We start from the raw sequence: 22,403 nt of genomic DNA, 5'->3' as shown, positions 1-22,403 counted from the left end.
ACCTGTAAGAATCCCTTTTAATGCACCCATTTTCCAAATGGGGGACTGTGAGTTCAGAGATGATGTGACTTGCTGAAACAGCTTGGTAGTGCCAATGTGGAGATTAGCACTCAAGTCTCCTGACTCATGTTCCAGTGCTCTTTTCATTAACAGACTCCTAGCACTCTTTTAAGGCGTGAGTTGAAGGCATTTACATCTCTAGAGCAGGGAGAGAGGAGATGGCTGGCAGTGGCATTGCTGGCTTTGAACCTCACCTGCTCCTTGAGGTTTTTTGTGCTTTCTCTTTGCAGATCACAGATAGAAATATTTAACTCACAATAAGATGAATCACTTGTTGATCTGACAAGGGATGTTCCATGTTGGTGGCTCCACTTCTGAAATGAGTATTATATGTATGTAAATATAAAGATAAACCACCTGGGATAATAACCTTTTCCCAAATCGACATATACTACTCATAGGATCTCTAAGTGGGGATAATTTAGGGACCCTTCACTTGGTGTGTGCTACTTTGTGTTTGAAGTTACTGTGAGAAGCAGGGGTTCAAAGGAGGGATTTTTACCACCACTCATGTTCTGGGATTCTTGTTTGCACACAAATGTGGAGTAGATGAATAAATCCAAGCAAGGAGGATTAGCCCTTTGAAACTGAGTTTGTGTACTGCTACTGTACGTGTACACACATAGGAAATCAAGTACACACATTATAACGTGGACACACAGAGCCTCCCTTGGACCAGAAAGCCAATCAGGGCCATTCACTGCTAGAGAGTCACAGTTCTAAAAGAAAGAAGCGTTGTCAGCTGTAAACAACTGGTATACCTAAATTGTAGCAATGAGCCCTGCCCATAGGGACTCTGCCTCCAAGGTTAATGAGCGAAGTAGAGTGAGATAATAAGATAATAAGGAGAACTGAGACCCTTGAGAATTGGAATGTACCAGTCCTTCTACCAGGGTCTGCTGCCACTCCTCCTCTGTTCCCAGGAATGCAGGCTTCATGTTGTTGGTCTCCCTATTTTTTTCCAAGATAGCATTTCTTGATTTTTAAATCACTGTGGGGGGCCTGATGAGCAGCCAGTTTTCAGCCTCTGGTTTAAGGTAATGTAAATGTCACATCTACCCAGATGGGTATTGAGCAGATTAAATAGACCAGTGGTTGCCTTAAAAGGTACTTGTGAAATACTTTGAGGATTTGTGTAAGAATTTGCCCTGCTAGGGCAGACCTGGGCACTTCCTCTGATCATCTCTGGCTTTGTTTTTAATCTCTGGGAAAAATAATAAGCCATTGACAAATCTTCTGTAGTTCTTATAAGTTCAGGGAAGCAGATACCCAAATTCAGTGTGTATCTATGTCCCTAAAGTACTTGCTAAAGCAGACTACTGAGCCTGACATAGAGTTTCTGTTTCAATAAGGATGAGGCCTGAGGATTTGCATTCCAGCACATTTCCTGATTTGTAAATCACTCTGGTTAAAAGTACTGTAAATGTCAGATCTACTCTGATGGGTTTTGAGCAGAACCAGGTAACAAAGACCCTTCTGGCTCAGGGATTCCACTTGCAAAACCATTGGCTTAGTTTGTACTATCTTAAAGAGGTTAATATGTACAGCTGCAGAAATTTAACTAGCTTGCTATTGTGATATATGTACATATGATAATATGTGTTGCTGAAGTAAAACTTTAATAAAAATGTAAGGCATGATTTTCTCTCACAGAAATTTTATTGTCTTTTCCCAGGTTGTTGTCATGTCTTTTTATAGCAGAGAAAGGGCAGATGAAATTGGTTCTTACTTAGACTAATGGTTGTTTGTTTGTTTTTTGACTGGGGGCTGGGTTTGAACCCACCACCTCCAGTATATAGGGCTGGTGCCCTACTCCTTTGAGCCACAGCCGCCAGGAGGACTAATGGTTTTTTTTTGTGTGTGTGTATGGTTTTTTGGCCGGGGCTGGGTTTGAACTAATGGTTTTTAAATAGTGCTTACGTAGGTTTCCCCCCTCCCCCAATATGGCATTTCACAAATTACTTCTTTAGAGTTAAATATGTATAATTATTTGTTTACTTTTTAGCTACTAACAGTTTGATACGTATTCTTTCCAGGTCACACATGTATATGCCTATGTACATTTAAATAAAATACACACACAAAATGGGATCATTGTATATACATACCAATTTGTAACCCATACTTTTTCATTGAAGAATAGTGTAAACATCTTTTTTCTACAATATGATTTTTTAAATGAAATTCCATTGGATGAATAAGTCATTAATTTTTCTAATCAATTATCTCGGAATGTATTATTTGGTATTTTTCAATATCTTAACAATTTTAAGTTAAATGTATTTAATATGTACCTGTCCACCGTGTCTGTCTATCCATTTACCCATCCATCTCTCTATTCAACTTTCTACCTGATTTAATGCTCTATCCTTGAAAAATAGCTTAGAAGCTGTATTTATTTGTTTAACATTGTTTAATTGTTCAATTGAAATTTTTTTGGCCTGAGAATAATTTTTTTTCAATATGAATATATAGTACAGGAAACTATAGAGAGGCGGTGGGTTGTATTTAATTTTTGTTTTCTTTTTGCTAAAATAAATGCTTTCAGGAAATATTTGAAGCAAAAATATTTGTATTAAGAAAGGAACTGACTTTGTCCTTTTTGTGTGTTTATTTATAGTGTTCTTTAGATTCTAGTTTGCGAATTATGATTTGCCTCTTGAAGATACCCTCTACCAATGCCACAAGGGTATGTATGTTTCAGAAAAAAACATGACCACTTGGTCAGTAAATTATTTTTTAACCTAAAAAGATGGACATGTAGCAATACTAAAGAAATAGTCAAGCTCCTTACCACTTCTCATGCTGTATTAGTGTCAAGTAATGAAGAGCCTTTATCCATGGCAATGGCATTGTTTCTAGTTGGTCCTGCTGGTTCAGGGCCATGCCCACCAATCCACCCCCGCACTACTAACGAAACGATCTTTGTAAGCGTAGATTTCATTGTGTTGGTTACTTGCGTAAAAATCTTTGATAACATTTCATTTCTTTTAGGACAATGTCTAAATTCCTTAATGTGACATGCAAGAAGTTACTTTATAACTTGCCAACCTACTTTTCCAGTTTAATCTTTGGCTACTACCCTGTTTACCCAAAAATAAGACATCCTCCGAAAATAAGACGTACTTACAGGAACGATAAGACGTCCCCTGAAAATAAGACCTAGCACATCTTTGGGAGCACACCTTAAAATAAGACACTGTCTTATTTTCGGGGAAACAGGGTAGTTCTATTCCTTGTGCTTCCTCTTCTAGAATCAGCATGATTATCCTCACCAAAACAACCACCACCATTTGTTGGGCACAGGATCTGACAGGCATTATGCTTAGTGCTTTACATATATAAACTTACTCAACTTCACAGCTCCTTGCCTTCGCTGAGACCATTTTCTTTGCCTGAAATGCTTTAGTTTATATCTTTGTGGGTGTGGTGGGTACCTTCTCATTCTTCAAGGTCCCATTTAAAGAAATAAATGCTCATATTATCTGTAGCAACTTTCTTTTACTATAACAGCACCCACAATACTTGATAGAGCCCTCTTTATTAGCATTTACATCGTCTGGAGTGTGTCTGACGAGACCGTGAGCTTCATGAAGTTCAGTACTGTGCCTCATTCATTTTTATATTCCTGCCTACATTTCTGGCTTTTTTATATGCAGTGGTGCAATAGTTTGTATAGCAATAGGTTGTAATTACTAGTTAATATACCAACAGTACCTGTCTCCTACAACTATTTAACTTGACTGTGCTTTCATAGACTCATGGGCCATACCAGAAAGTTAAAAAAAGATGATTTGGTTCAGGTTCAATCTGCTTATTTACACAGGAGGAAACAGAATCAGAAAGATGAAGTGTCTTGGCCAAGGTCGTATAGTTGGTTAGTAGAAGATTTGACCCTTGAACATAGATCCTTTGAGTCCTTGGTTTTTGTTTGTTCCTTGGTTTTTGTTTGTTTTTCCTAAGTACCACATCACTCCCTCACCAGGCTGCTGGGAGTCATAGTTTAGTGCATAGAAAACATGGAGCTAAACTGACTGTAAACGGCTAGGTTTGAGATGGAGGAACAAAAATGGGCGATGCAGAAGGTTGTGCTGTGATGAATTTTATCTAAGCTATAGTCCTATGGTACTTACACACAAGGGTGGTTTGCATTATTTACAGATATAAAAGCAAGATTCTATATAGGCTTGAATTTAAGTTTCTCTTTTGATCAGTAAGGATGTATTATATATCAGCTTCAGACATTCCTATTCCTACTCATTCATTGTCAGTGTTTCAAGGCAACATCAGTTACAAGAACAAAGAATACTGAATCAACCAAACTGTTTTAAGGAGTTTAAGATTTTTCCATATGGAAAGCACTTTTTTTTCCTATGGGGAATACAGACAAGTAAAAGACGTAATTCCTATCCTCAGGGGCAGCACACTTACCAAATGAATTCATTTTTGTATCAATAAGGAAAAAAACCTCAAAAAGCTTATATCCTTTGGTTTAGTTATTCCTTTTCTGGGAATCTATTCTAAGGAAGAAAATGAAAATGCAATTTCATGCGATATGTGTTTATTGGGGTGTTATTTATAGTAAGTTGAACTTTGTGGCCATTAGAATGGACCATGATGAAGAATTAAACGGCACTAGAAATTCCTTACGTTATATTCAGTTAATAAAAATAAAATATAGCATTGCATATGTGTCATATTTCAAGTAAGTAAACTTGTGTACAATGAAGAAGGGGAATATAGCAAAGTGTTACCACTCTGCAAAATATGATCTGTACTTTCCTCCATATTCTGAGTTTGTACATTGAGCTTGTGTCACTTTTATAATCCAGACAGTAAGCACTAGGGGTTGAGAAATGGCAGAGATCTTTTGGAGTCAAATTAAAATACTATCTCCTCTACAGAGAAATTTTACCTCTGGAAAATTGCCCCAGAACTTCGGTTTGAATTTCACTCTATAGCTGTATGGCCTTAGGCAAGTTACTTGTCTACTGAACTGCTTCAGCTGCAGAATTGGGAGGGATACCAAAGCTCCGGAGGGTTAATGGCGAATAACATAGCTAACATTCATGGAGAGCTTACTTTTGCCAAGTGCTTTACATATGGTTTCTCTTTTAATTCTTAAAATGTCCATAATGAGGTGGGAGCCATTGTTATTGTTCTTTTACAGAGGAGGCAACAACTAAGTCCCAGGGAGGTTAACTCTCTTAAAAGGCATAGAGAGCTAGGGTTTGAAAACACTGTGTCATATTCCAGCATGCGTGTCATTACCTGTTATCATAACATGCTGTCTCCGAGGATAATTAAGAAATTTCAGTGTGATAAACTACATGAGAGCATCTAATTCTGTCTATCACTCATTAGATGCTCAGTTTCTAAATAGGAAAGCACATGGAACTAATACCGGATGGGATTCAGATGGAGAAACCAAAGCAGGACAATGCATGCCTGATAAACATTGGCAGGAGGCTGGGTCACAATAATATTATCTAAGCTGTAGAATTTTGGTGCTTGCACACCAGGGTGGTTTGAGTTACTTACCTGAGAAGACAGGTTTCAAGAAGATATGGATCTGATGAACCCATAGAAACCTAATGGTTCTGAGAAAAAGAGTGGAAGATCCTATCCCAAACCTCACAGAGTCTGGATTGTTTAGGGTGGACATGAAGATAAGATTGTGGTTACATAGGTTTGTAAATGATGCCACATGGAAAAAAGAATTCTCTTTTGAGCAATGAAATAATTTAATCATGTTCTTTGAGCCATTGATTGAAGTTGCAGTTTTGTGTTTATTAGACCAATAAGGTTGCTAAGTAGCCACCTGGCAACAGATTTTAAATTAAAAAAAGGATTCCATTGGTTAAAGTATCTTAATACATTTTTCTAAATGAAGGGACCTTCAATTGACTTAATTTGGCCCAAATCTCATTGCAGAGTTTGTTGGAACCATTTTCAAAACTGCTCAGCTTTGTAATTCAGAATGCTGTCTTCACTCTGGCTTACTTGGTAGAGCTGTGTGGCTTATGTTATCGAGCCTTCACGAAGGTAAGTTTCCATGTATGTTCTTATGAAACTGAAACCTGTCAGAAATATAGTCTTTCTAATCAGTGGCAAGTCTCTTTTAGGACAATTGCTTCAATATAGCAGTCGACTGGGCATGGTGGATCACACTTTTAATCCCAGCAATGCAGGAGGCTGAGACAGGAGGATTGTGTGTTCAAGACCAGCCTGGACAATATGGCAAGACCCTGTCTCTAAAAAAAAGAAAGAAAAATTAGCTGAGTATGGTAGTGTTTGCCTATAGTCTTAGCTACTCTAGAGACTGAGGGAAGAGGTTCTCTTGAGTTCAGAAGTTTGAGGCTACAGTGAGCTATGATGCCACTGCATTATGGCTTGGACAACAGAGTGAGACAGAGTCTCAAAAAAACAAAACAAAACAAAAAACAAAAAAGGTAACTCTACTGAGATCTAATAAATATCATGAGAAGGAAACTCTTTATACATATATACATAAGCTATGTCTAAAATATGTGGATTTGGAGAACTGTGGGTTGTGTACTTTAGAAGAGATATTTTGCATAAGGTAATGGTCTCCATGACCTCTTAAGGTCCTTTTCCAGTTCACCATCCTGTGATCAGTAGGCATGCCATCACTACATACCATTTTCATACCCAAAGTAGAAAAATATTGGCTTGTCATTTACAGATGTCACTTACAAAGCCTGTAGATGGCTTCTTGGTTCTCATCATTTGTCTCCCTAGTTCTGAGTTCTTGGCCTCTGAGATAGGAATCTCATCTTATGTCATCTTGCCTTAATAGTGGCTTCTCTATTGCCTTATCTCTAGCACCTCCTGCCCCGCTGCTGAGAAAGTGGAAAAGTGCCGCTTGCCCAGTGGCTAAACAGCCTTGCTGGAGCTGGTAGATTCTGTCCTAGTGGAAAAGCAGAAGGCAGGACAAATTGGGAGCATTTCTGTCCTTAAGAACAATGTGTAAATGTTACCCTTCTGATTTCCAGATTTTCCAAGTTTAATTTCGATGGGTTGTCTGTTTCTTTTTTCTCTTAAACACTCAGAATGCTCCTTTATTCATATTGTCCACTTCTGTAAAGCCTTTTTATTTTCCTCATAAAAATCTAATTTTTTGCCAAGGCTTTTATTTGATTTAAAATACCCTGTCTCCCGAGAATTCTCACCAACTTTTGTCCCTTTTGTCTTGTTAAGTGTTCTATGGTATTCTTTCTTTGTTTTTTCTGGTTATAAACTATTTATTACCCTGGTGGGAGCAATATAACTACCAAGATAACTAGCGTTTTTTTTCTTCCTTTAAAGTCCTTCTTGAAAAATAACTTCTTCCTTTTTTCACGTAAAAAAAGTAGATCTATAAAGTATAGTACTAAATACAATAAAAAATTTCCATTTTTAGAAGTAATTTTATTTCTTAATTATCTTTACATTTGATTTGTTTAAATTACATCTTTTTTTTTTAGAAGAAGAATCATAATAAGTTTGTACTGTCTATGTTGTACACTGTAGGTATTGATGACATGGGACCCTCCAGGATTCTGAATTCGAGATCATCTCGGTTTCAAATATTCTTTACATGTGATATCTTCTCATAATACATCATAACTTTAGTGATCTCTCACTCTTTGTCATCTATCCTTTCTCATCCAAACACAAAATCATTATTACTTATAGAAAGCTTTAAGCCATGTAAATCATTTTAAAAGATACCTATACCTGATTGGGCCTTCTCCATTCTATAATTAAAAGAAAAGTCATGGAAAGATAAGAGCTTGGGAGACTTTCCCTTTCGACAATTATGATAATCTAGTTGACCTGAAAACTGTCCTGATTAAAATATTAGAACTTTAATATTATATTATTAAAATATAATAAATGTGATTTAAAATATATAGCTAATTTTATAAGCATGAAAGGGGCAAAAATGAAGAAGGAATTGAGCACCTGAGTAGTAAGCATATAAGCAGTCCTGGAGTGGAGCAGTTGCTTGTCTTAATAACTTAGTGGCTCAACTTTTAAAAGCCCACACAAGGAAAGGAGATGAGGTCTTAGGACTAATCCAGGCTAGCAGTTGGAGCTGAGCTATTCTAGCAGAAAGTCAAAACTGTTGAAAGGCTATATACTAGGTAAAAGGGTGGTTTGGAAAGAATATGTTCTTCTATGGAGGTGACAAAGAATGGTATCTGTGTTAGCCTGGAAACTAAGAGAAAGATTTGTAGTCTCTCTTGAAAATTTGTCAGCATGGGCCTATATTTGAACAGATTTAGACTTTGAATTTACAATACCTGAATGCTCTGGGAATACCCAAGCAAAGTCAAGTAATACTAATGCCAAGGAAGTACTAGCTTTGGAATATCTATGAGAAGCAAGCTCAAAAGCCAGCCTCAAACACCTCTGGAAGGATATACCTTCAACCTAGGCCCCAACAGGATTCCCATGGTTAAAATCCTGATAAACATAAACTCACAATCTAAAATTACAAAACAAATGAAGCAATAATCCACCTTGAGCTAGATTACCCAAGTCAACAAGATTATTTCCCCCAAGGACTTCCAATATTAAAACTATGCAATAGAGACTATAAAAGCATACTTTATATAAGATATAAAGTGTAAATAAAAAATTATAAGGAGAGAGCTAGTCACTTTCAAAAACAAAAAAGAAAGAAAAAAAATAGTAAGAAAAGAAAAAGAACAACCAGACAGACCCAGACAGATCAGACACATCTGAACAAAGTAGCAATTCTAGAAATGAAAAATTATCACTGCCATTAAAAAAACAACAACAACAACTAAATGGACAGGTTAAACAGCAAATTAAACCCAGCCAAAGAAAGAATTGGTAAAATGGAAAATAGATCTGAAGAAATTATCTAGAATACAGAAAAGAGAGAGAAAGAAATGAGGAATATAAAGGGAAGGTATAACATATATCTAATAAATGTTTTAGAGAAGGCTTTTAATCAATTAATTAACTCTTAATCATTAATTCTTCAATTCAGGAAGCACAATGAGACCTAAAAGTTTTATAAAGTTTAACCTTTTGTTGTCATAGTCTACATGAGTAGGTATAACTTGGCAGAACAGCCGAGGCAAAGAAAATATTTTAAGAACAACTAAGAGAAAAAACACTCTTAAGATAAACTGATAACAAGTTTTCCAACAGTATAATAAAAGCCAAAAGATAATGGGAAAAATGTTTTTAAAATGATAAGGAAAGTGCCAGGCATAGTGGCTCACACCTATAATCCCAGTACTCTGGGAGGCTGAGGCGGGTGGATTACCTGAGTTCACAGGTTTGAGACCAGCCTAAGCCAGAGCAAAACCTCATCTCTAAAAATAGCCGGGCGTTGTGGTGGGCACCTGTAGTCCTAGCTGCTTGGGAGGCTGAGGCAGGAGAATCGCTTGAGCCCAAGAGTTTGAGGTTGCTGTGAGCTATGAGACTCTGTCTCAAAAAAAAAAAAAAAAAGTAAAAAGAACTGTCTACCTAGAAAATTTCCTACCAGCTAAGCTATCCTTTAAGAGTGATGGGTGAATAAATATGCTGTCAGGAAAATAAGACATTTTCTAATATCTTTTTTTTTTTTATTGTTAAATCATAGCTGTTTATATTAGTGCAATCGCCTGTACCCATTCTAAGATCAGAGCACTTAAGAAAATTGGTATAGAAGGGACATTTCTTAAACTAATAGAGGCCATCTACAGCAAACCCACAGCCAATATCATATTGAATGGAGTTAAATTGAAATCATTTCCACTTAGATCAGGAACCAGGCAAGGTTGCCCATTGTTTCCATTGCTCTTTAACATTGTAATAGAAGTTTTAGCCATTGCGATTAGGGAAGAAAAGGCGATCAAGGGTATCCACATAGGGTCAGAAGAGATCAAACTTTCACTCTTTGCAGATGATATGATCAAATATCTGGAAAACACTAGGGATTCTACTACAAAACTTTTAGAAGTGATCAAGGAATACAGCAATGTCTAAGGCTACAAAATCAACACCCATAAATCTGTTGCTTTTATATATACCAACAATAACCAAGCCGAACAAACAGTCAAGGACTCTATTCCTTTCACAGTAGTGCCAAAGAAGATGAAATATTTGGGAGTATACCTAACAAAGGACATTTTCTAATATCTTCTTACTGAAACAACTACTAAAAGATGTATTACAGTAAGAAGGAAATTAAACCATGAAAGAAGGAGTGAAAAGTAGGAAGGAATGATGCTCAAGGAAATTGGTAAAGTTTGGAAATCTAAAGGATCATTAACAATATAAAGCAATGATGATAATCAAATGAGTATCATGACAAAATCACACTAAAATACTGAATAACAGTAACCTATAATATGGATGGTGTGTGTGTGGGAGGGGGTGATTGGAATTAAAGCTTTCTATATATTGTTTGCAATAAAGGCAGAGGTAATGAGTAACTTTAAACTGTTAAGGATACATGTAAATGTTTTAAATGGAAACTCCAAAGGCCAGAAATACAATGCATAAATTCCAAATAAGTAGGAAATAAAACAGAAGTAAAATTTCAATTAAGACAAAAAGAGAATCATAGGATAATGGAAACAAGTGCAATTAAGAGGACAGAAATAAATTCCAAATATATAAGTGATTTCAATAAATATATTTATTAGACTTGCTATGAATTGTCAATTGTATGTTAAAAATTTAGTTATATGTTATTTATGAGACCCATCTAAAAACATTCCTGAAATACTGAGAAAATGTCAGTAAACTGACTTTAATTGAAAAACATTGTTATAAAGTAAGTCACTATGTAATGGTAAAAGGAACGATTTACTAAGGAAATGTGATGATTCTAACACTTTAAAGAGCTAATAATATAGCCTCCAAATATATAAAACAAAAATTAATAGGATTAAAAAGAGAAATCAAAAGATTCAGAATCATAGTTAGAGATTTTAATGAATCTCAGCAATTGATACATCAAGCAGATAAAAAATGAATAAGACTATACTATATTAAATAATACAGTGAGCAATTTAGATCTAAGGGACATAAAAAGAATCTTGAATCTACCAATTTAAGAATATATTTAAAATATGAAACATTTTAAAGTAGAACAATCAGTAGTCCACAAATTAAGTTCTATCACGCACTGGAGAATCAGTTTTAAGGAGACTAAGTTCACGAATCTCAATGCAATTAAATTGTAAATCCATAATAAAACCCTTACTGCATATCATTGTTCAAGAATGGCCTGAACAAGGGCTCCAGATCAAAGGGGGCACCATTCACATGTTAGACATTATGTTTTATTGATAATTGAGGCAGGTGTAAAGATTTGGGGTTTCCTGGTTAAGTCCTAGAGCAGCTGGAAAAGGCTTTCCCCACATAAGCCACACCACCTCACAGGGTCCTGCAAACATGGAGGAGTATTCATGTGCACATCACTGGTACACATAGGTGTATGTGGCTATTCTCTGACCCAGCTATATCCCAAGAGCCTCTGAGATTCTCTTCTTGGCATCCCCTATTCTCAGACATCTGAATCCATTCCTTTTGGCAGATTCTGAACCAGTCACTTTACCTGAGCAGTGGGCTCTGTGTAAGTGTGTGAGTGTATCGCAATGTGGGTGCGTGTGAGTAGGTGAGATTTCACATGCACAGTCAGGGCTCTTGACTGCTGGGGGTCTGAAAACTCATAATATTGTCCAAGTTTTGCAATCATACATTTGTATGTATGTCTGCGTCTAGGTTAGAGCTTTTTTCATTCATGTAAAGATATTATATGGGTTCATGGTGTCTAGGAATTGATATATTTGGGAATTAAAAATATGCTTTTAAATAATTCACAGATCAAAGGAGAAATATTGTAAGATAATTTGGAAAAATATTATAATTGAACAATTATGAAAATGCTGCATTCCAAAAGGTGAGCAAGATAGCCACAGAGATGTGTGGAAGAAAATTTGCCTTAAATGTTTTCACTGGAAAGAAAAAAAAAAAAACCAAGTGAGATAAACAAGTAAAATTTAAATTAAAATAAGACTACCAGGTGACCACAAAAAAATTTAAAAGAAGTAAATAATAAAGATAAAGCAGAAATTGATGAGATAGAAAACATAGATGCAACAGACAATCAATAAAACCAAAAGACAGCTCTTTAGACTAATAAAATAGACAAATCTTGGACAAGACTTATAAAGAAAAGCCAGTAAAAAGCACTGGTAAAGAATATCAGTAATGAAAAAGGGACATAACTGGAGACATAGTAAAGATTTAAAAATGAACTTCTTTATACCATCTTGGACAAAAGGGATAATTTTCTAGAAAAATGCAATATGTAATAATCAGGAAAAAAAAAAGAAAAATCTGACTAGATGAAAATGATGAAAAAATGGCATCTACTCACAAAATCTATTACAGCTTTAGAGACAAATTCTACTAAACATTTAGGAAGAGTTTGATCTGTAGTTTATATAAAATAATAAAATGGAAAGAAGGGAACAGTTCCCAATATGTTTTATGAGGCCAGTAAGATCTTGATACCAACCAAAGGCAATGGGGGAAAGGGAAATTGTAGGTCCTTGTTTTTCATAGATACAAAAATTCTGAATGAATAATAGCAAATCAGTGCATTAAAAATAGAGACTCATGACTCAGTTGGAATTTTCTTGAAATATAAAAATGGTTTAAATATAAAAGATCTATTAATGTCACCTTGGTACCATATTAAAGGAGAAAACTCTTATCATTATCTCAACAGATGCAAGAGAAGCATTATTTATAATTCAGTATTCATTTATCATGAACGCTTATCAAACTAGAACATCCTTAACTTGATAAATGGGGTCTACTAGAAACCTTTAGCAATCATTATATTAATAGTGAAATGCCATAAGCAATTTCTTTAAAATCATAAATAAGACAAGGATGTCCATTGATACCTCTATTCATTATGGTGTTGGAGGTCCCAATCAGTTTGGCGAGACTGGAAGAAGAAATCAAAGGTACAAGGATTGTAAAAGAAAAAATACAACACCAATTTTTCATAGATAATGTGACTGCAAATGAACTGAAGAGAATCTATAAACATGTTTTTAAAACTTACAAGAAAGCTCAGCAAGGATGCTGGATACAAGTAAATACCCAGAGATCACCTATTTTAATATTCAGCTACAAATGATTATAAAATATACTTTAATATGAAGATTTTATTTATTGTCATGACAAAAAATACATCTAACAAGAATGTGCAATAACATTTTGGAGATAACTAGAAAATTTTATTGAAGACCACTGAAGAATGTTAAATGAATTGAAATAGATCTTATGTTTGTGGATGAGGACCCAATATAATAAAGATATGTAATTCTTATCCAAATAACCTATAAATTTACTATAATTCTCATGAAAATTATGGACTTTTTCTTCTGACAGTGGTGGACTAATTTAAATCTATCCTCCCATTTAACCTAAAAAGTGAAAAAAAAAGTGAACAAAATATTTTCCGAAAACTTAGAAGCATCCAATTGGATGCTTGGCTATATTGGTTTAAACGCTAATCCAATATAGAGTAATTATGAGGCTAAGATCAAGAAGAGCCCAGGGGTGCAGAGTTGTGAGGCCAGCACTGATGGCCATTTTTGTTCTGGGAGTCTTTGTCAATCTGGAAAATGTGACTGAGAGACTGAGCTGCTATTTTAGAAGGTCTATGAGGCCAGGGGGACAAAAGTCATAATCCAGAACCTACCAAAGGTGGGGACTCTGATACTGCACCCCCCAACCCCATATATGTTTGGCTGGGACCATAAAGTAAAGAAAACCCAGAAGTGAACTTGCGTTCAATGTCAAGCCCTGTGATGACCCCAGGTAAGATATTACAAGCCTTGCATGTGTATTAAGGTAACCCTGGTCTGCTGTTGCTTCTAGGCACTTGGCAAAAAACAGAAACCCTTTTTGAGGGAAGATAACATTTTCAAGTGGTTTATTTCTCCAATTAAAAAAAAAAGCATCTAGCATGCAAGGATAACCAGATATGCAAGCAGGCAGGATACAATGGGTGAAAATGAATAGAAAAAAAAGACAATGGCTACAGACCCATAGCGACTCCAGTTACTTGATTATGAAAGGATCAAGAAAAGACACACAGGTCCTCTAAGACACTTGCTACATGCTGTTATTTGTCCTGGGTTTCATGAGTGTTCAATCCATTTAACTAGATACTTATATTTTATGTGGTCTATTGCGTATGTGTTATGTGGTATATTTGACATTTAAGAAAGGCTTAACAAAATTGAAACTAATCCAAATGGAGGACTGATCAATGAATTGTGGTATGTGCATCCAATAAAATATTAAGTTGTTGCGTCGAAAGAACTAGGGCTACATGTATCAGTAGGGATTAATTTCAAAGATACAATGTGAATGATTATAATTTGCAGAATGACATACACAGTGTACCATAACAGAAAGTATAAAAACATGCAAAATGACATTTTATGTTAATTCAGGCATACATATGTAATCCAAGTGTGAAAACACACATGAAATAATAATCACCAGGTTTAGAACAGTGGCTACTTCAAGGAAAGGAGGAAGGAAGAAAGACAAGAAAGCACTATGTAGGTAGCTTCAACTGTTTCCGTAATGTTTTATTATTATTTTTTAAATTTTTATGTATTTTTTGAGACAGAGTCTCACTTTGTCACTCTTGGTAGAGTACCGTGGCATCATAGCTCACAGCAACCTCAAACTCTTGGGCTTAAGAGTTCCTCTTGCCTCAGCCTCCCAACTAGCTGGGACTACGGGAGCCTACCACAACACTCAGCTATAACTTTAGAGACAGGTTCTCGCTTTAGCTCAGGAGTCTGCTCAAGCAGTCCTCCCTCCTTGACCTCCCAGAGTTCTAGGATTACAGGGGTGAGCCACCATGCCCAGCCCATTTTATTTATTATTTTAAAAAATGAATTAAGTAAAGCATAATGATACTGTTTGACAAAGATAGATGGTAGGTACATAATAAATTTCATTCTCTCTATTTTTCTGTATGCTTGAAATAGTCTATTTACAAAGTAAGTTCTTTGGAGAGAACATGGAACCCTTTAAATAGTTGTACATGTTTCTCCCTAAATTATGTTATATTAAAAATTTCTTTTAGATTTGTTTAATTGCTGCTGTTCTTGGAATCTATTTATTTCCCATGAATAAAAACCAAATCCTGTGGTTTCAGTATTTAAGAGATAGCCTATCTTTTTCAAATCCATTAAATTGTTTTCTCAGTGGTTTAGTAAACTCATTAAACACACAAAAAATGCCTTTTTTTCTTTTAATTTTTCTTAAGGACAGTTTACTATGCATTTTTAAGTGATTTTTTTTTTTAATTTCTGACCTGTGAATCTTTCGAAAGCTCTTTTGACATAGATCTACTCCAACTAAGTCTTTAAAATCGCTCACCTTCTTCTATTTTGTTTTATTTAGGAGCGGGATAAATTCTACTTGTCTCGAAGCGTTGTTCTAGAACTTCTGCAGGCCCTAAAGCTCAAGTCTCCTTTACCAGATACAAATCTTCTTCTGCTTGTCCAGGTAGGCTTATGTCTTATTTGTAAAACTTTTCATGATACCCATGTATGTCTGGAAAAAGTAAGGGAGGTATGGAGCATATGCATAAAACCAAATTTCTTTGCCCAGAGGTAAGAAATAATATGTCATATTAATGTCATGATCTAACTAGCACTTCTGTTGGCTAAAAAAAAAAAAAAATACACAAAAGGAGTATTTATTTTATTCCTACTATGGAACTAGGTGGAACTAATTCTGTGAGGGAAAGAAAGAAGAAGGCTGAAATAAGGATCTCTGTCCTCTAGAAATTTCTGATTGGTTGAGGGACAGCTCACTTACCAGTGCTGAGGCAGGACCACAGAAGCAAAAATGGGGAAGCAGGTTGAGGTGTGACTGCAGAGTTGGATAAGTATGGGTGGGTTGCTGCATTTTGTGAAGCAGGTAACGTGAGGCTGGGCCAGGCCAGATATGGTCAAATGATAGGACACACTGAGTCAACAAGGGTGGGGATACCTTGTGCATCAGCCTGCGTGGGACCACTGAGGCCAAGAGGCTTGAAGACATACAATGCAAGCTCTGGAGAATTAGTGATGATTCTGATTTTGGTTGTAGGGTTGCTTGTGAGGGCCTGAAACTCTCCATACCCTATGTCCTTAACTCAGCATCTTAGGTGAACATGCAGATTTTGGAGCCCTAAGACAGGATATGAGTAGTGCTACGAGGGGTGGGGCAGTAAACAAAGTCCTAGGAGAGAGTTGAGAGCAGGAGGGATCCCATCCTGCATAGTATGAAATCAGGAAAGACTTCACGAAGGAAGTGGCGATTGAGCTGGGTCACAAAAGCCTGGTGGGTGCAGGCAAATGTAATTGCCTAGGATTGAGATTCAGCCCAGAGGTTGACTGGCTTCAAGAAATAGGGGAGCCTTAGACAGAATGGTGAGTAAATTTCAGGATAAATTTAGAAGGAAGAGTTTGAGGAAAAGCAGGCTGAGTGATGGAAGAAGGCTCATGGCTGTGCAGGATGCTGAGGAAGCAAATGGATCAGCCATGGCCCTTTCCAGGAGTTTACAGTCTAGTAGGTGAAGCTGAAGTGGGTACAGGAATGGAGATGTGTACTCAATTTGGAAGTGGTGTAGAAAAGGGCCCACATGGACTTCGAAGGGTGTACAGGAGTTCAGGAGTTTATTTAGTAGACAAGGGAAACAGCACTTGTTATTTAACCATTTAAGGTCCACTGCCTGGTCTTCTTCCCTCCCTACCACTCATCAGGACCAGAATTGAGTTTCTCTCAAAGGCTTGAGATTTAATAAAAAGTTGGGGCGTGTTCAATGAAGAATTGTCTTAAGTAATCTTTGGAGAGGTTTCTAGGCCACATTGGAGCTCTCTGAGCATGTGCAATGAGTTAGTGATTGCTGGAACAGGGCAGCAATGGATGTTGGCATGATGTCGTCAGAATGAAATGGTGCCCATTGCACCATGATGCTAAACAGCCCAGGAGGAAGTCAGAAGCAAAATCACAACCAGAAAACATCTGTGCTCCCATGGAGAAACAAACTTGGAATTTCTCCTAGTGGATTACCACACATTAGCAGCCACACTGCCTTTGAGTACAAATAGACTTCAAAGATTAGTAGAATCTATGCCGGTTTGGAGGAGCTAGCAGGTGAACAGAGTTGAGTGAAAGAGACCTAGAGGGTCTTGAGGTTAGCAGGCTGTGGCAGTGTCTGAAGGTCACTTGCTTCTGATAGTGCTTCAGTTGGGGCTGTGCCATCTCAAAGCAATCTAGATTCCAGGGCCCTGAAGGTGCTTTCCTGTGGGCATTGGACAGTGTTCTCTTAATTGCCCTTAGTGTTGGGCGGAGCAGACCTGTGTGGCTGATCTTCTTGGGGTCTCTCACCCCATGCTGTTGTGACTACTGGGGGCTGGTTTCTATGAAGCACATTAGTCAACCATAATGAGCACTTGTCACAGATCTGTAAAGGAACACTGACAGTTTAAATTATGCAGTGCTTACGGAAACTACGAAAACAGTGATTATTGCATCCCAGTTAGGTGAATAAATAATACAAACAGATTAGCTTTAGGAAGGAAGAAGGCAAAACCATACTTCTAAATTATGTTATGGATTTTTATCTGCCATTTCAATTGTATAACATTTTCATCTTTTTACAACAAATATGCATTTGTCATTGAATCATTAAGTTGATAACAGCCGAGTTGTGAAATTGCACAGGTTGAAGTATTTTCGAGCCATTTGGGGCTCATGCCCAGGAGAAACAACCTTATGGGTAACATCTCGACCTTCTCCAACAAAAGTGTTAAACGTCATGCCATCTGAAGTAACGCATCCTTATTCTATAAACTCTCAGGCTTATAGTAAGCCATTTTCTTTACTAAAAAGAGAAATAAAAGCGAGGCACACCTTTGAAAACAGAGTAGTTCCCTTTTCCTCCCTGTGTCATGCTTAACTTGTGGAGAAAAATCCTCCCTGGGACCACACATAGGATGGGGGAGAAGCTTTTTTGTTTCTCTTCAAGAATAGTGCATCTTTCTGTAGGGTTTCTTTCTATTTCTTTTCTCCTGCTTTTGACTGCCTGGGTCCTCCAGGTGTTCTCTGGAGCATAGCAGAAGTGCTACTTGGCTTTCCGGTAAGTAGCTTCTTTTAGGCCAGAGGATCTAGGCAGGAGTCAGAAGGACACTTTCCCCTTTACCGATTGGCAGTGTCATTTCCTGTACAACCAGACTCACAGTATGGACAGTTATATGTCTGGGGCAGACAGTGACTTTCTTCATGGCCGTCATTTGAAGGTGGTGGAGTGGATTTAACTCAGTGGTTAACTCAGTGATTCTCAACCTTCCTAATTGCCGTGTTGTTACAAATGGAACAAAGGGGTAGCAACCCACAGGTTGAGAACTGCTGGACTTTAACTGAAAATGTAACTTGGAAACAATAATAAAACAGTAATTGGGAAGAAAGCCTCCCCAGGTAATCCATCTTTCATGATTCTAGACCCATTAGTGAAAAGAGAGTCATTTGCTCCAATGTTGGTTTTCCCATTCATTCTTTCACCCCATAAGGGTCACTGGTATTTCATCAACTACTTATCTAATAAATAACTCAGTAGATAGATAAACTTACTAAGATGGAATCATTTACATTTTTTTCATCTTCTCATTGATAGACCTAACTTTGATGTTTACCAAATACTCTGGCAGTAAGAAAGGCCTGCGGAAGGACATTGGGACACTTGCCTAAGGAATGTAGGGTTACCCAAGTTGTCAAGGCAGTTACAGGAACCAATCTGTTTTTTAATTCCCAGACGTTCTCCCTGAATGTCTGGCATTGTGGGGCATTTCCCAGCCTGCTATATTGTGGCTGTCTAGCTGTAACTGCTATGATTTGTTTTACTTACATAGGAAGTCAGGTGGCCTTAAAGGTTCAAGTGATTTTTTTTTCCCCAAGGAAAAAGAGGCATGGAGTCAGGAAATAATTTTCCAGATAGGAAAAAATATATGTTCTTTAGAATCTAAATTCTTGATTACCAGGACATGGTTTTCCTGCACTTTAGATTGATACACTATCACGTTATATTAATTCAGATCTATTGACATTTTCGCTTTTGCTTTCAACATTTTCTCTTCTGCTGTCTTGCTATAGATATTTTATGTGTCATACATTATTATAATTGCTCTTTTAAAGGAGAATTTTCATAAAGGAGTGATACCTCATTAAAAGTTACCATCAAGACTATTTAAGTTCAAATCAAAAAGAATTTCCTTAGCTCCTATTATGTGTCAAGAGTAGATAGTCAGCTAATTTGCCTGCAGCACTCCCACTCTATGGGACAGACCCACATATTCAAGTTATAAGAAATCATGTTGGTGAAAGGTTGTCTTTTAAAGATAGGTTAGTTGTGGGCTGGAGGACAAAGAAGTGGTAGAGATATGGCTGTTGTTTTTAATTCACAGAGTTACTGTTAAGTGAGGTTATTAGTATTAGTTGAGTTAGTAATGATCTGATCACTGTGGGAGGTGAAGATACTATTTGGGGTAACGTTTTGATAATGAATTTAGTAATGATGCTTAATGGATAGCTTGTTTCTTTTGTATTCTTTTATATGCATGGGGGAGTTCATATTGCAAGGGGGAGTTCACATTCTGTGGCCTGTTTCCCTCTGAAAGGATAGAGTTCCTCCTTCTATTGCAATCCTCATTTCCCTCTCTGATTTTTTCTTTATACTTTGAGCAGCCCTATAAAATTATGATGGATTTTTTTCCAGTTCATGGTTGGCAGCCATAAAAAACAAAGACAGAAATGCTTATTAACTTTTAGGGTGATTCCTGATTAATTCTGACTAGTAAGAGGTGTCACAACTCAGGCATTTGAATTTGACCTCAGATCTTGACAAGAGGAGGCTGCTGATCATGCTGACGGTATGCTTACATTTTGCTTCTCAGTTCCACTTTGCTGAGTGTGGTAGGTGGGAAAGGCATCTGCTGAAGGGAGGTGACAGACATTTGAAGTCTCCCTTCTTCACAAATCTTACCTTGCACTCAAGTGCCCCTGCAGTCCATGCCAATACCCTTGAACATGTCCAGCACTGTAAACCACCCTTAAAGAAGCAGCAATCCTTAAGGGTGGTTTACAGAAGCAGCAATCTGGACAGCGCCTGTGGCTCAGTGAGTAGGGCGCCAGCCCCATATACCAAGGGTGGCGGGTTCAAACCCAGCAACAAAAAAATATAGCCGGGTGTTGTGGCAGGCGCCTGTAGTCACAGCTACTCGGGAGGCTGAGGCAAGAGAATCGCCTAAGCCCAGGAGTTGGAGGTTGCTGTGAGCTGTGTGATGCCACGGCACTCTACCGAGGGCCATAAAGTGAGACTCTGTCTCTACAAAAAAAAAAAAAAAAAAAAAAAGAAGCAGCAATCTGTGCTGCCCTTGGCTCACATAGTAGATGTAACTCTTATCTTCCTGTTGTCTCTTTTAGCTGTTCAGTCTCATTTCTGTTGTAAAGAAATTAAGGCTCGGCGCCTGTAGTTTAGTGGCCAGGGCGCCAGCCACGTACACCGGGAGCTGACGAATTCAAACTCAGCCTGGGCCTGCCAAACAACAATGACAACTACAACCAAAAAACAGCCAGATGTTGCGGCAGGCGCCTCTAGTCCCAGCTACTTGGGAGGCTGAGGCAAGAGAATTGCTTAAGCCTAAGAGTTGGAGGTTGCTGTGAGCTGTGATGCCACAGCACTCTACCCAGGGTGACAGCTTGAGACTCTGTCTCAAAAAAAAAAAAAAAAGAAAGAAAGAAAAAGAAAAAAGAAATTAATTAAAATTAATATTGGTGTCCTAACAGATTTTGGAACTTAGTTATAATTCTTTTTATCTTAGATTGCAGCTTTAGGTTTGGAAAATTTTTTTTTTTTTTTGAGATAGAGTATTGCTCTGTACCCAGCTTAGAGTACAGTGGCATCATCAGAGCTCACTGCAACCTCAAACTCCTGGGTTCAAGTGAACCTCCTGCCTCAGCCTCCGAAGTAGCTGGGACTATAGGCTCATGCAACCACACTCAGCTATTTTTTTTTTTTTTCTGTTTTCAGTAGAGACAGGGGTCTTGCTTTTGCTCAGACTAGTCTCAAACTCCTGACCTCAAGTGATCCTCCTACCTTGGCCTCCCAGAGTACCAGGATTACAGATGTGAGCCACCACACCTAGCTTAGAAATGAATTTTAAAGGAAAACATGCAAACTCTACCAGGAGGTTGGGTTGGAAGTATTCCTTCTTTTCACCGTGCACTTGTGTCAAATTTTTCAGATTTTATTTTTTTTTATGTACATATTTTGGCCAAAGTTAAAAGCTTTATATTTTTTAAAAAACTATTACATTCACTTTTCCTTATATTAGAAATATATGTAAGGTAGGTGAGTGAATATAAGCATACCTAAATTAAATAATGGAAAAATTTTAGGTGTTCCAGGATGTTACCAGCTGCTATTTTCTTTGCCAGATTCAGAGTTAATGGCCAAATAGATTCTTCAGCTTTCTGTGACTGCATTTGAGGCAAATGGAAGTAACAGAATGTTAACGTGGAGATCTAGGTCCACTCCTATCAAGTGCCTCTCAGGGAAAGCTCTACTCGTGGCCTCTCACCACACACCACCCGCACCTGCAGGCCAACTCTTGTCCCTGAGCTAGAAGTCTAGGGCTCCTTGGTCTCAGATGCCTTTTGGCTTGGAGCTTTACTTTGTTAGCCAGAACCTGCTGCCTATTAATAATGCTTAGATTCAGACCCCCCAATTAGCTTGGTTTCTATTCCTTTCTTCCACAGCTCCCCATCAGGCCTCCTTGAGATTTTTTTCTACAACCCCAATTCCTACTACTTCTCCCTGGTATGATATGGACTGAGCCTGGCTAGCTGAACTCGTGGTCTTTATCCATCCAGCTTCCCTCTGTCTTCTAGGATGCATGGGATAAGTGAAGAGGTGGAGCTATCAGTGCAGACACTTCTTCGGAGCCTCTGAATTCTGCATAGCAGCAGTTTCATATGCCAAAGTTGTTAGGACCACTGACGAGAGACCAGGAAAGAGAAATTAAATAGGCACTAATTGCTTATAGCAAACTCTACTTCATGTTTAACATTTTCCCTAAAACAATTAATAAATAGTTGAATATTGCATTAAGTTGGAAATATCCACCCAAATCAGTAACGAAGCAAATGAAATTGTATTCTGTCAAACTCATCCTTTATCATGATCTCAAATCATAAGTGATAAATCCATCCATTTC

The 22,403-nt window shown here is 37.4% G+C and overlaps 1 protein-coding gene across 10 annotated transcripts in view; it reads left to right on the top strand.

Moving 5' to 3' along the window:
- Positions 1-22,403, top strand: part of UNC79 (unc-79 homolog, NALCN channel complex subunit) — a 261,375-nt gene that overhangs the window by 214,327 nt on the left and 24,645 nt on the right. For all 10 annotated transcript variants that reach the window (XM_053603363.1, XM_053603359.1, XM_053603354.1 and 7 more), the window contains 3 exons: positions 2,681-2,749; positions 5,995-6,105; positions 15,544-15,648. In XM_053603363.1, the coding sequence (XP_053459338.1) occupies positions 2,681-2,749; positions 5,995-6,105; positions 15,544-15,648 (285 nt within the window). The remainder of the gene's footprint in view (positions 1-2,680; positions 2,750-5,994; positions 6,106-15,543; positions 15,649-22,403) is intronic.

This window comes from Nycticebus coucang, chromosome 9, assembly GCF_027406575.1.
Source record: "Nycticebus coucang isolate mNycCou1 chromosome 9, mNycCou1.pri, whole genome shotgun sequence".
Lineage (NCBI taxonomy): Eukaryota > Metazoa > Chordata > Mammalia > Primates > Lorisidae > Nycticebus > Nycticebus coucang.
The sequence above is the reverse complement of the archived record's forward strand: the minus strand, read 5'-3'. Positions and strand labels throughout refer to the sequence as shown.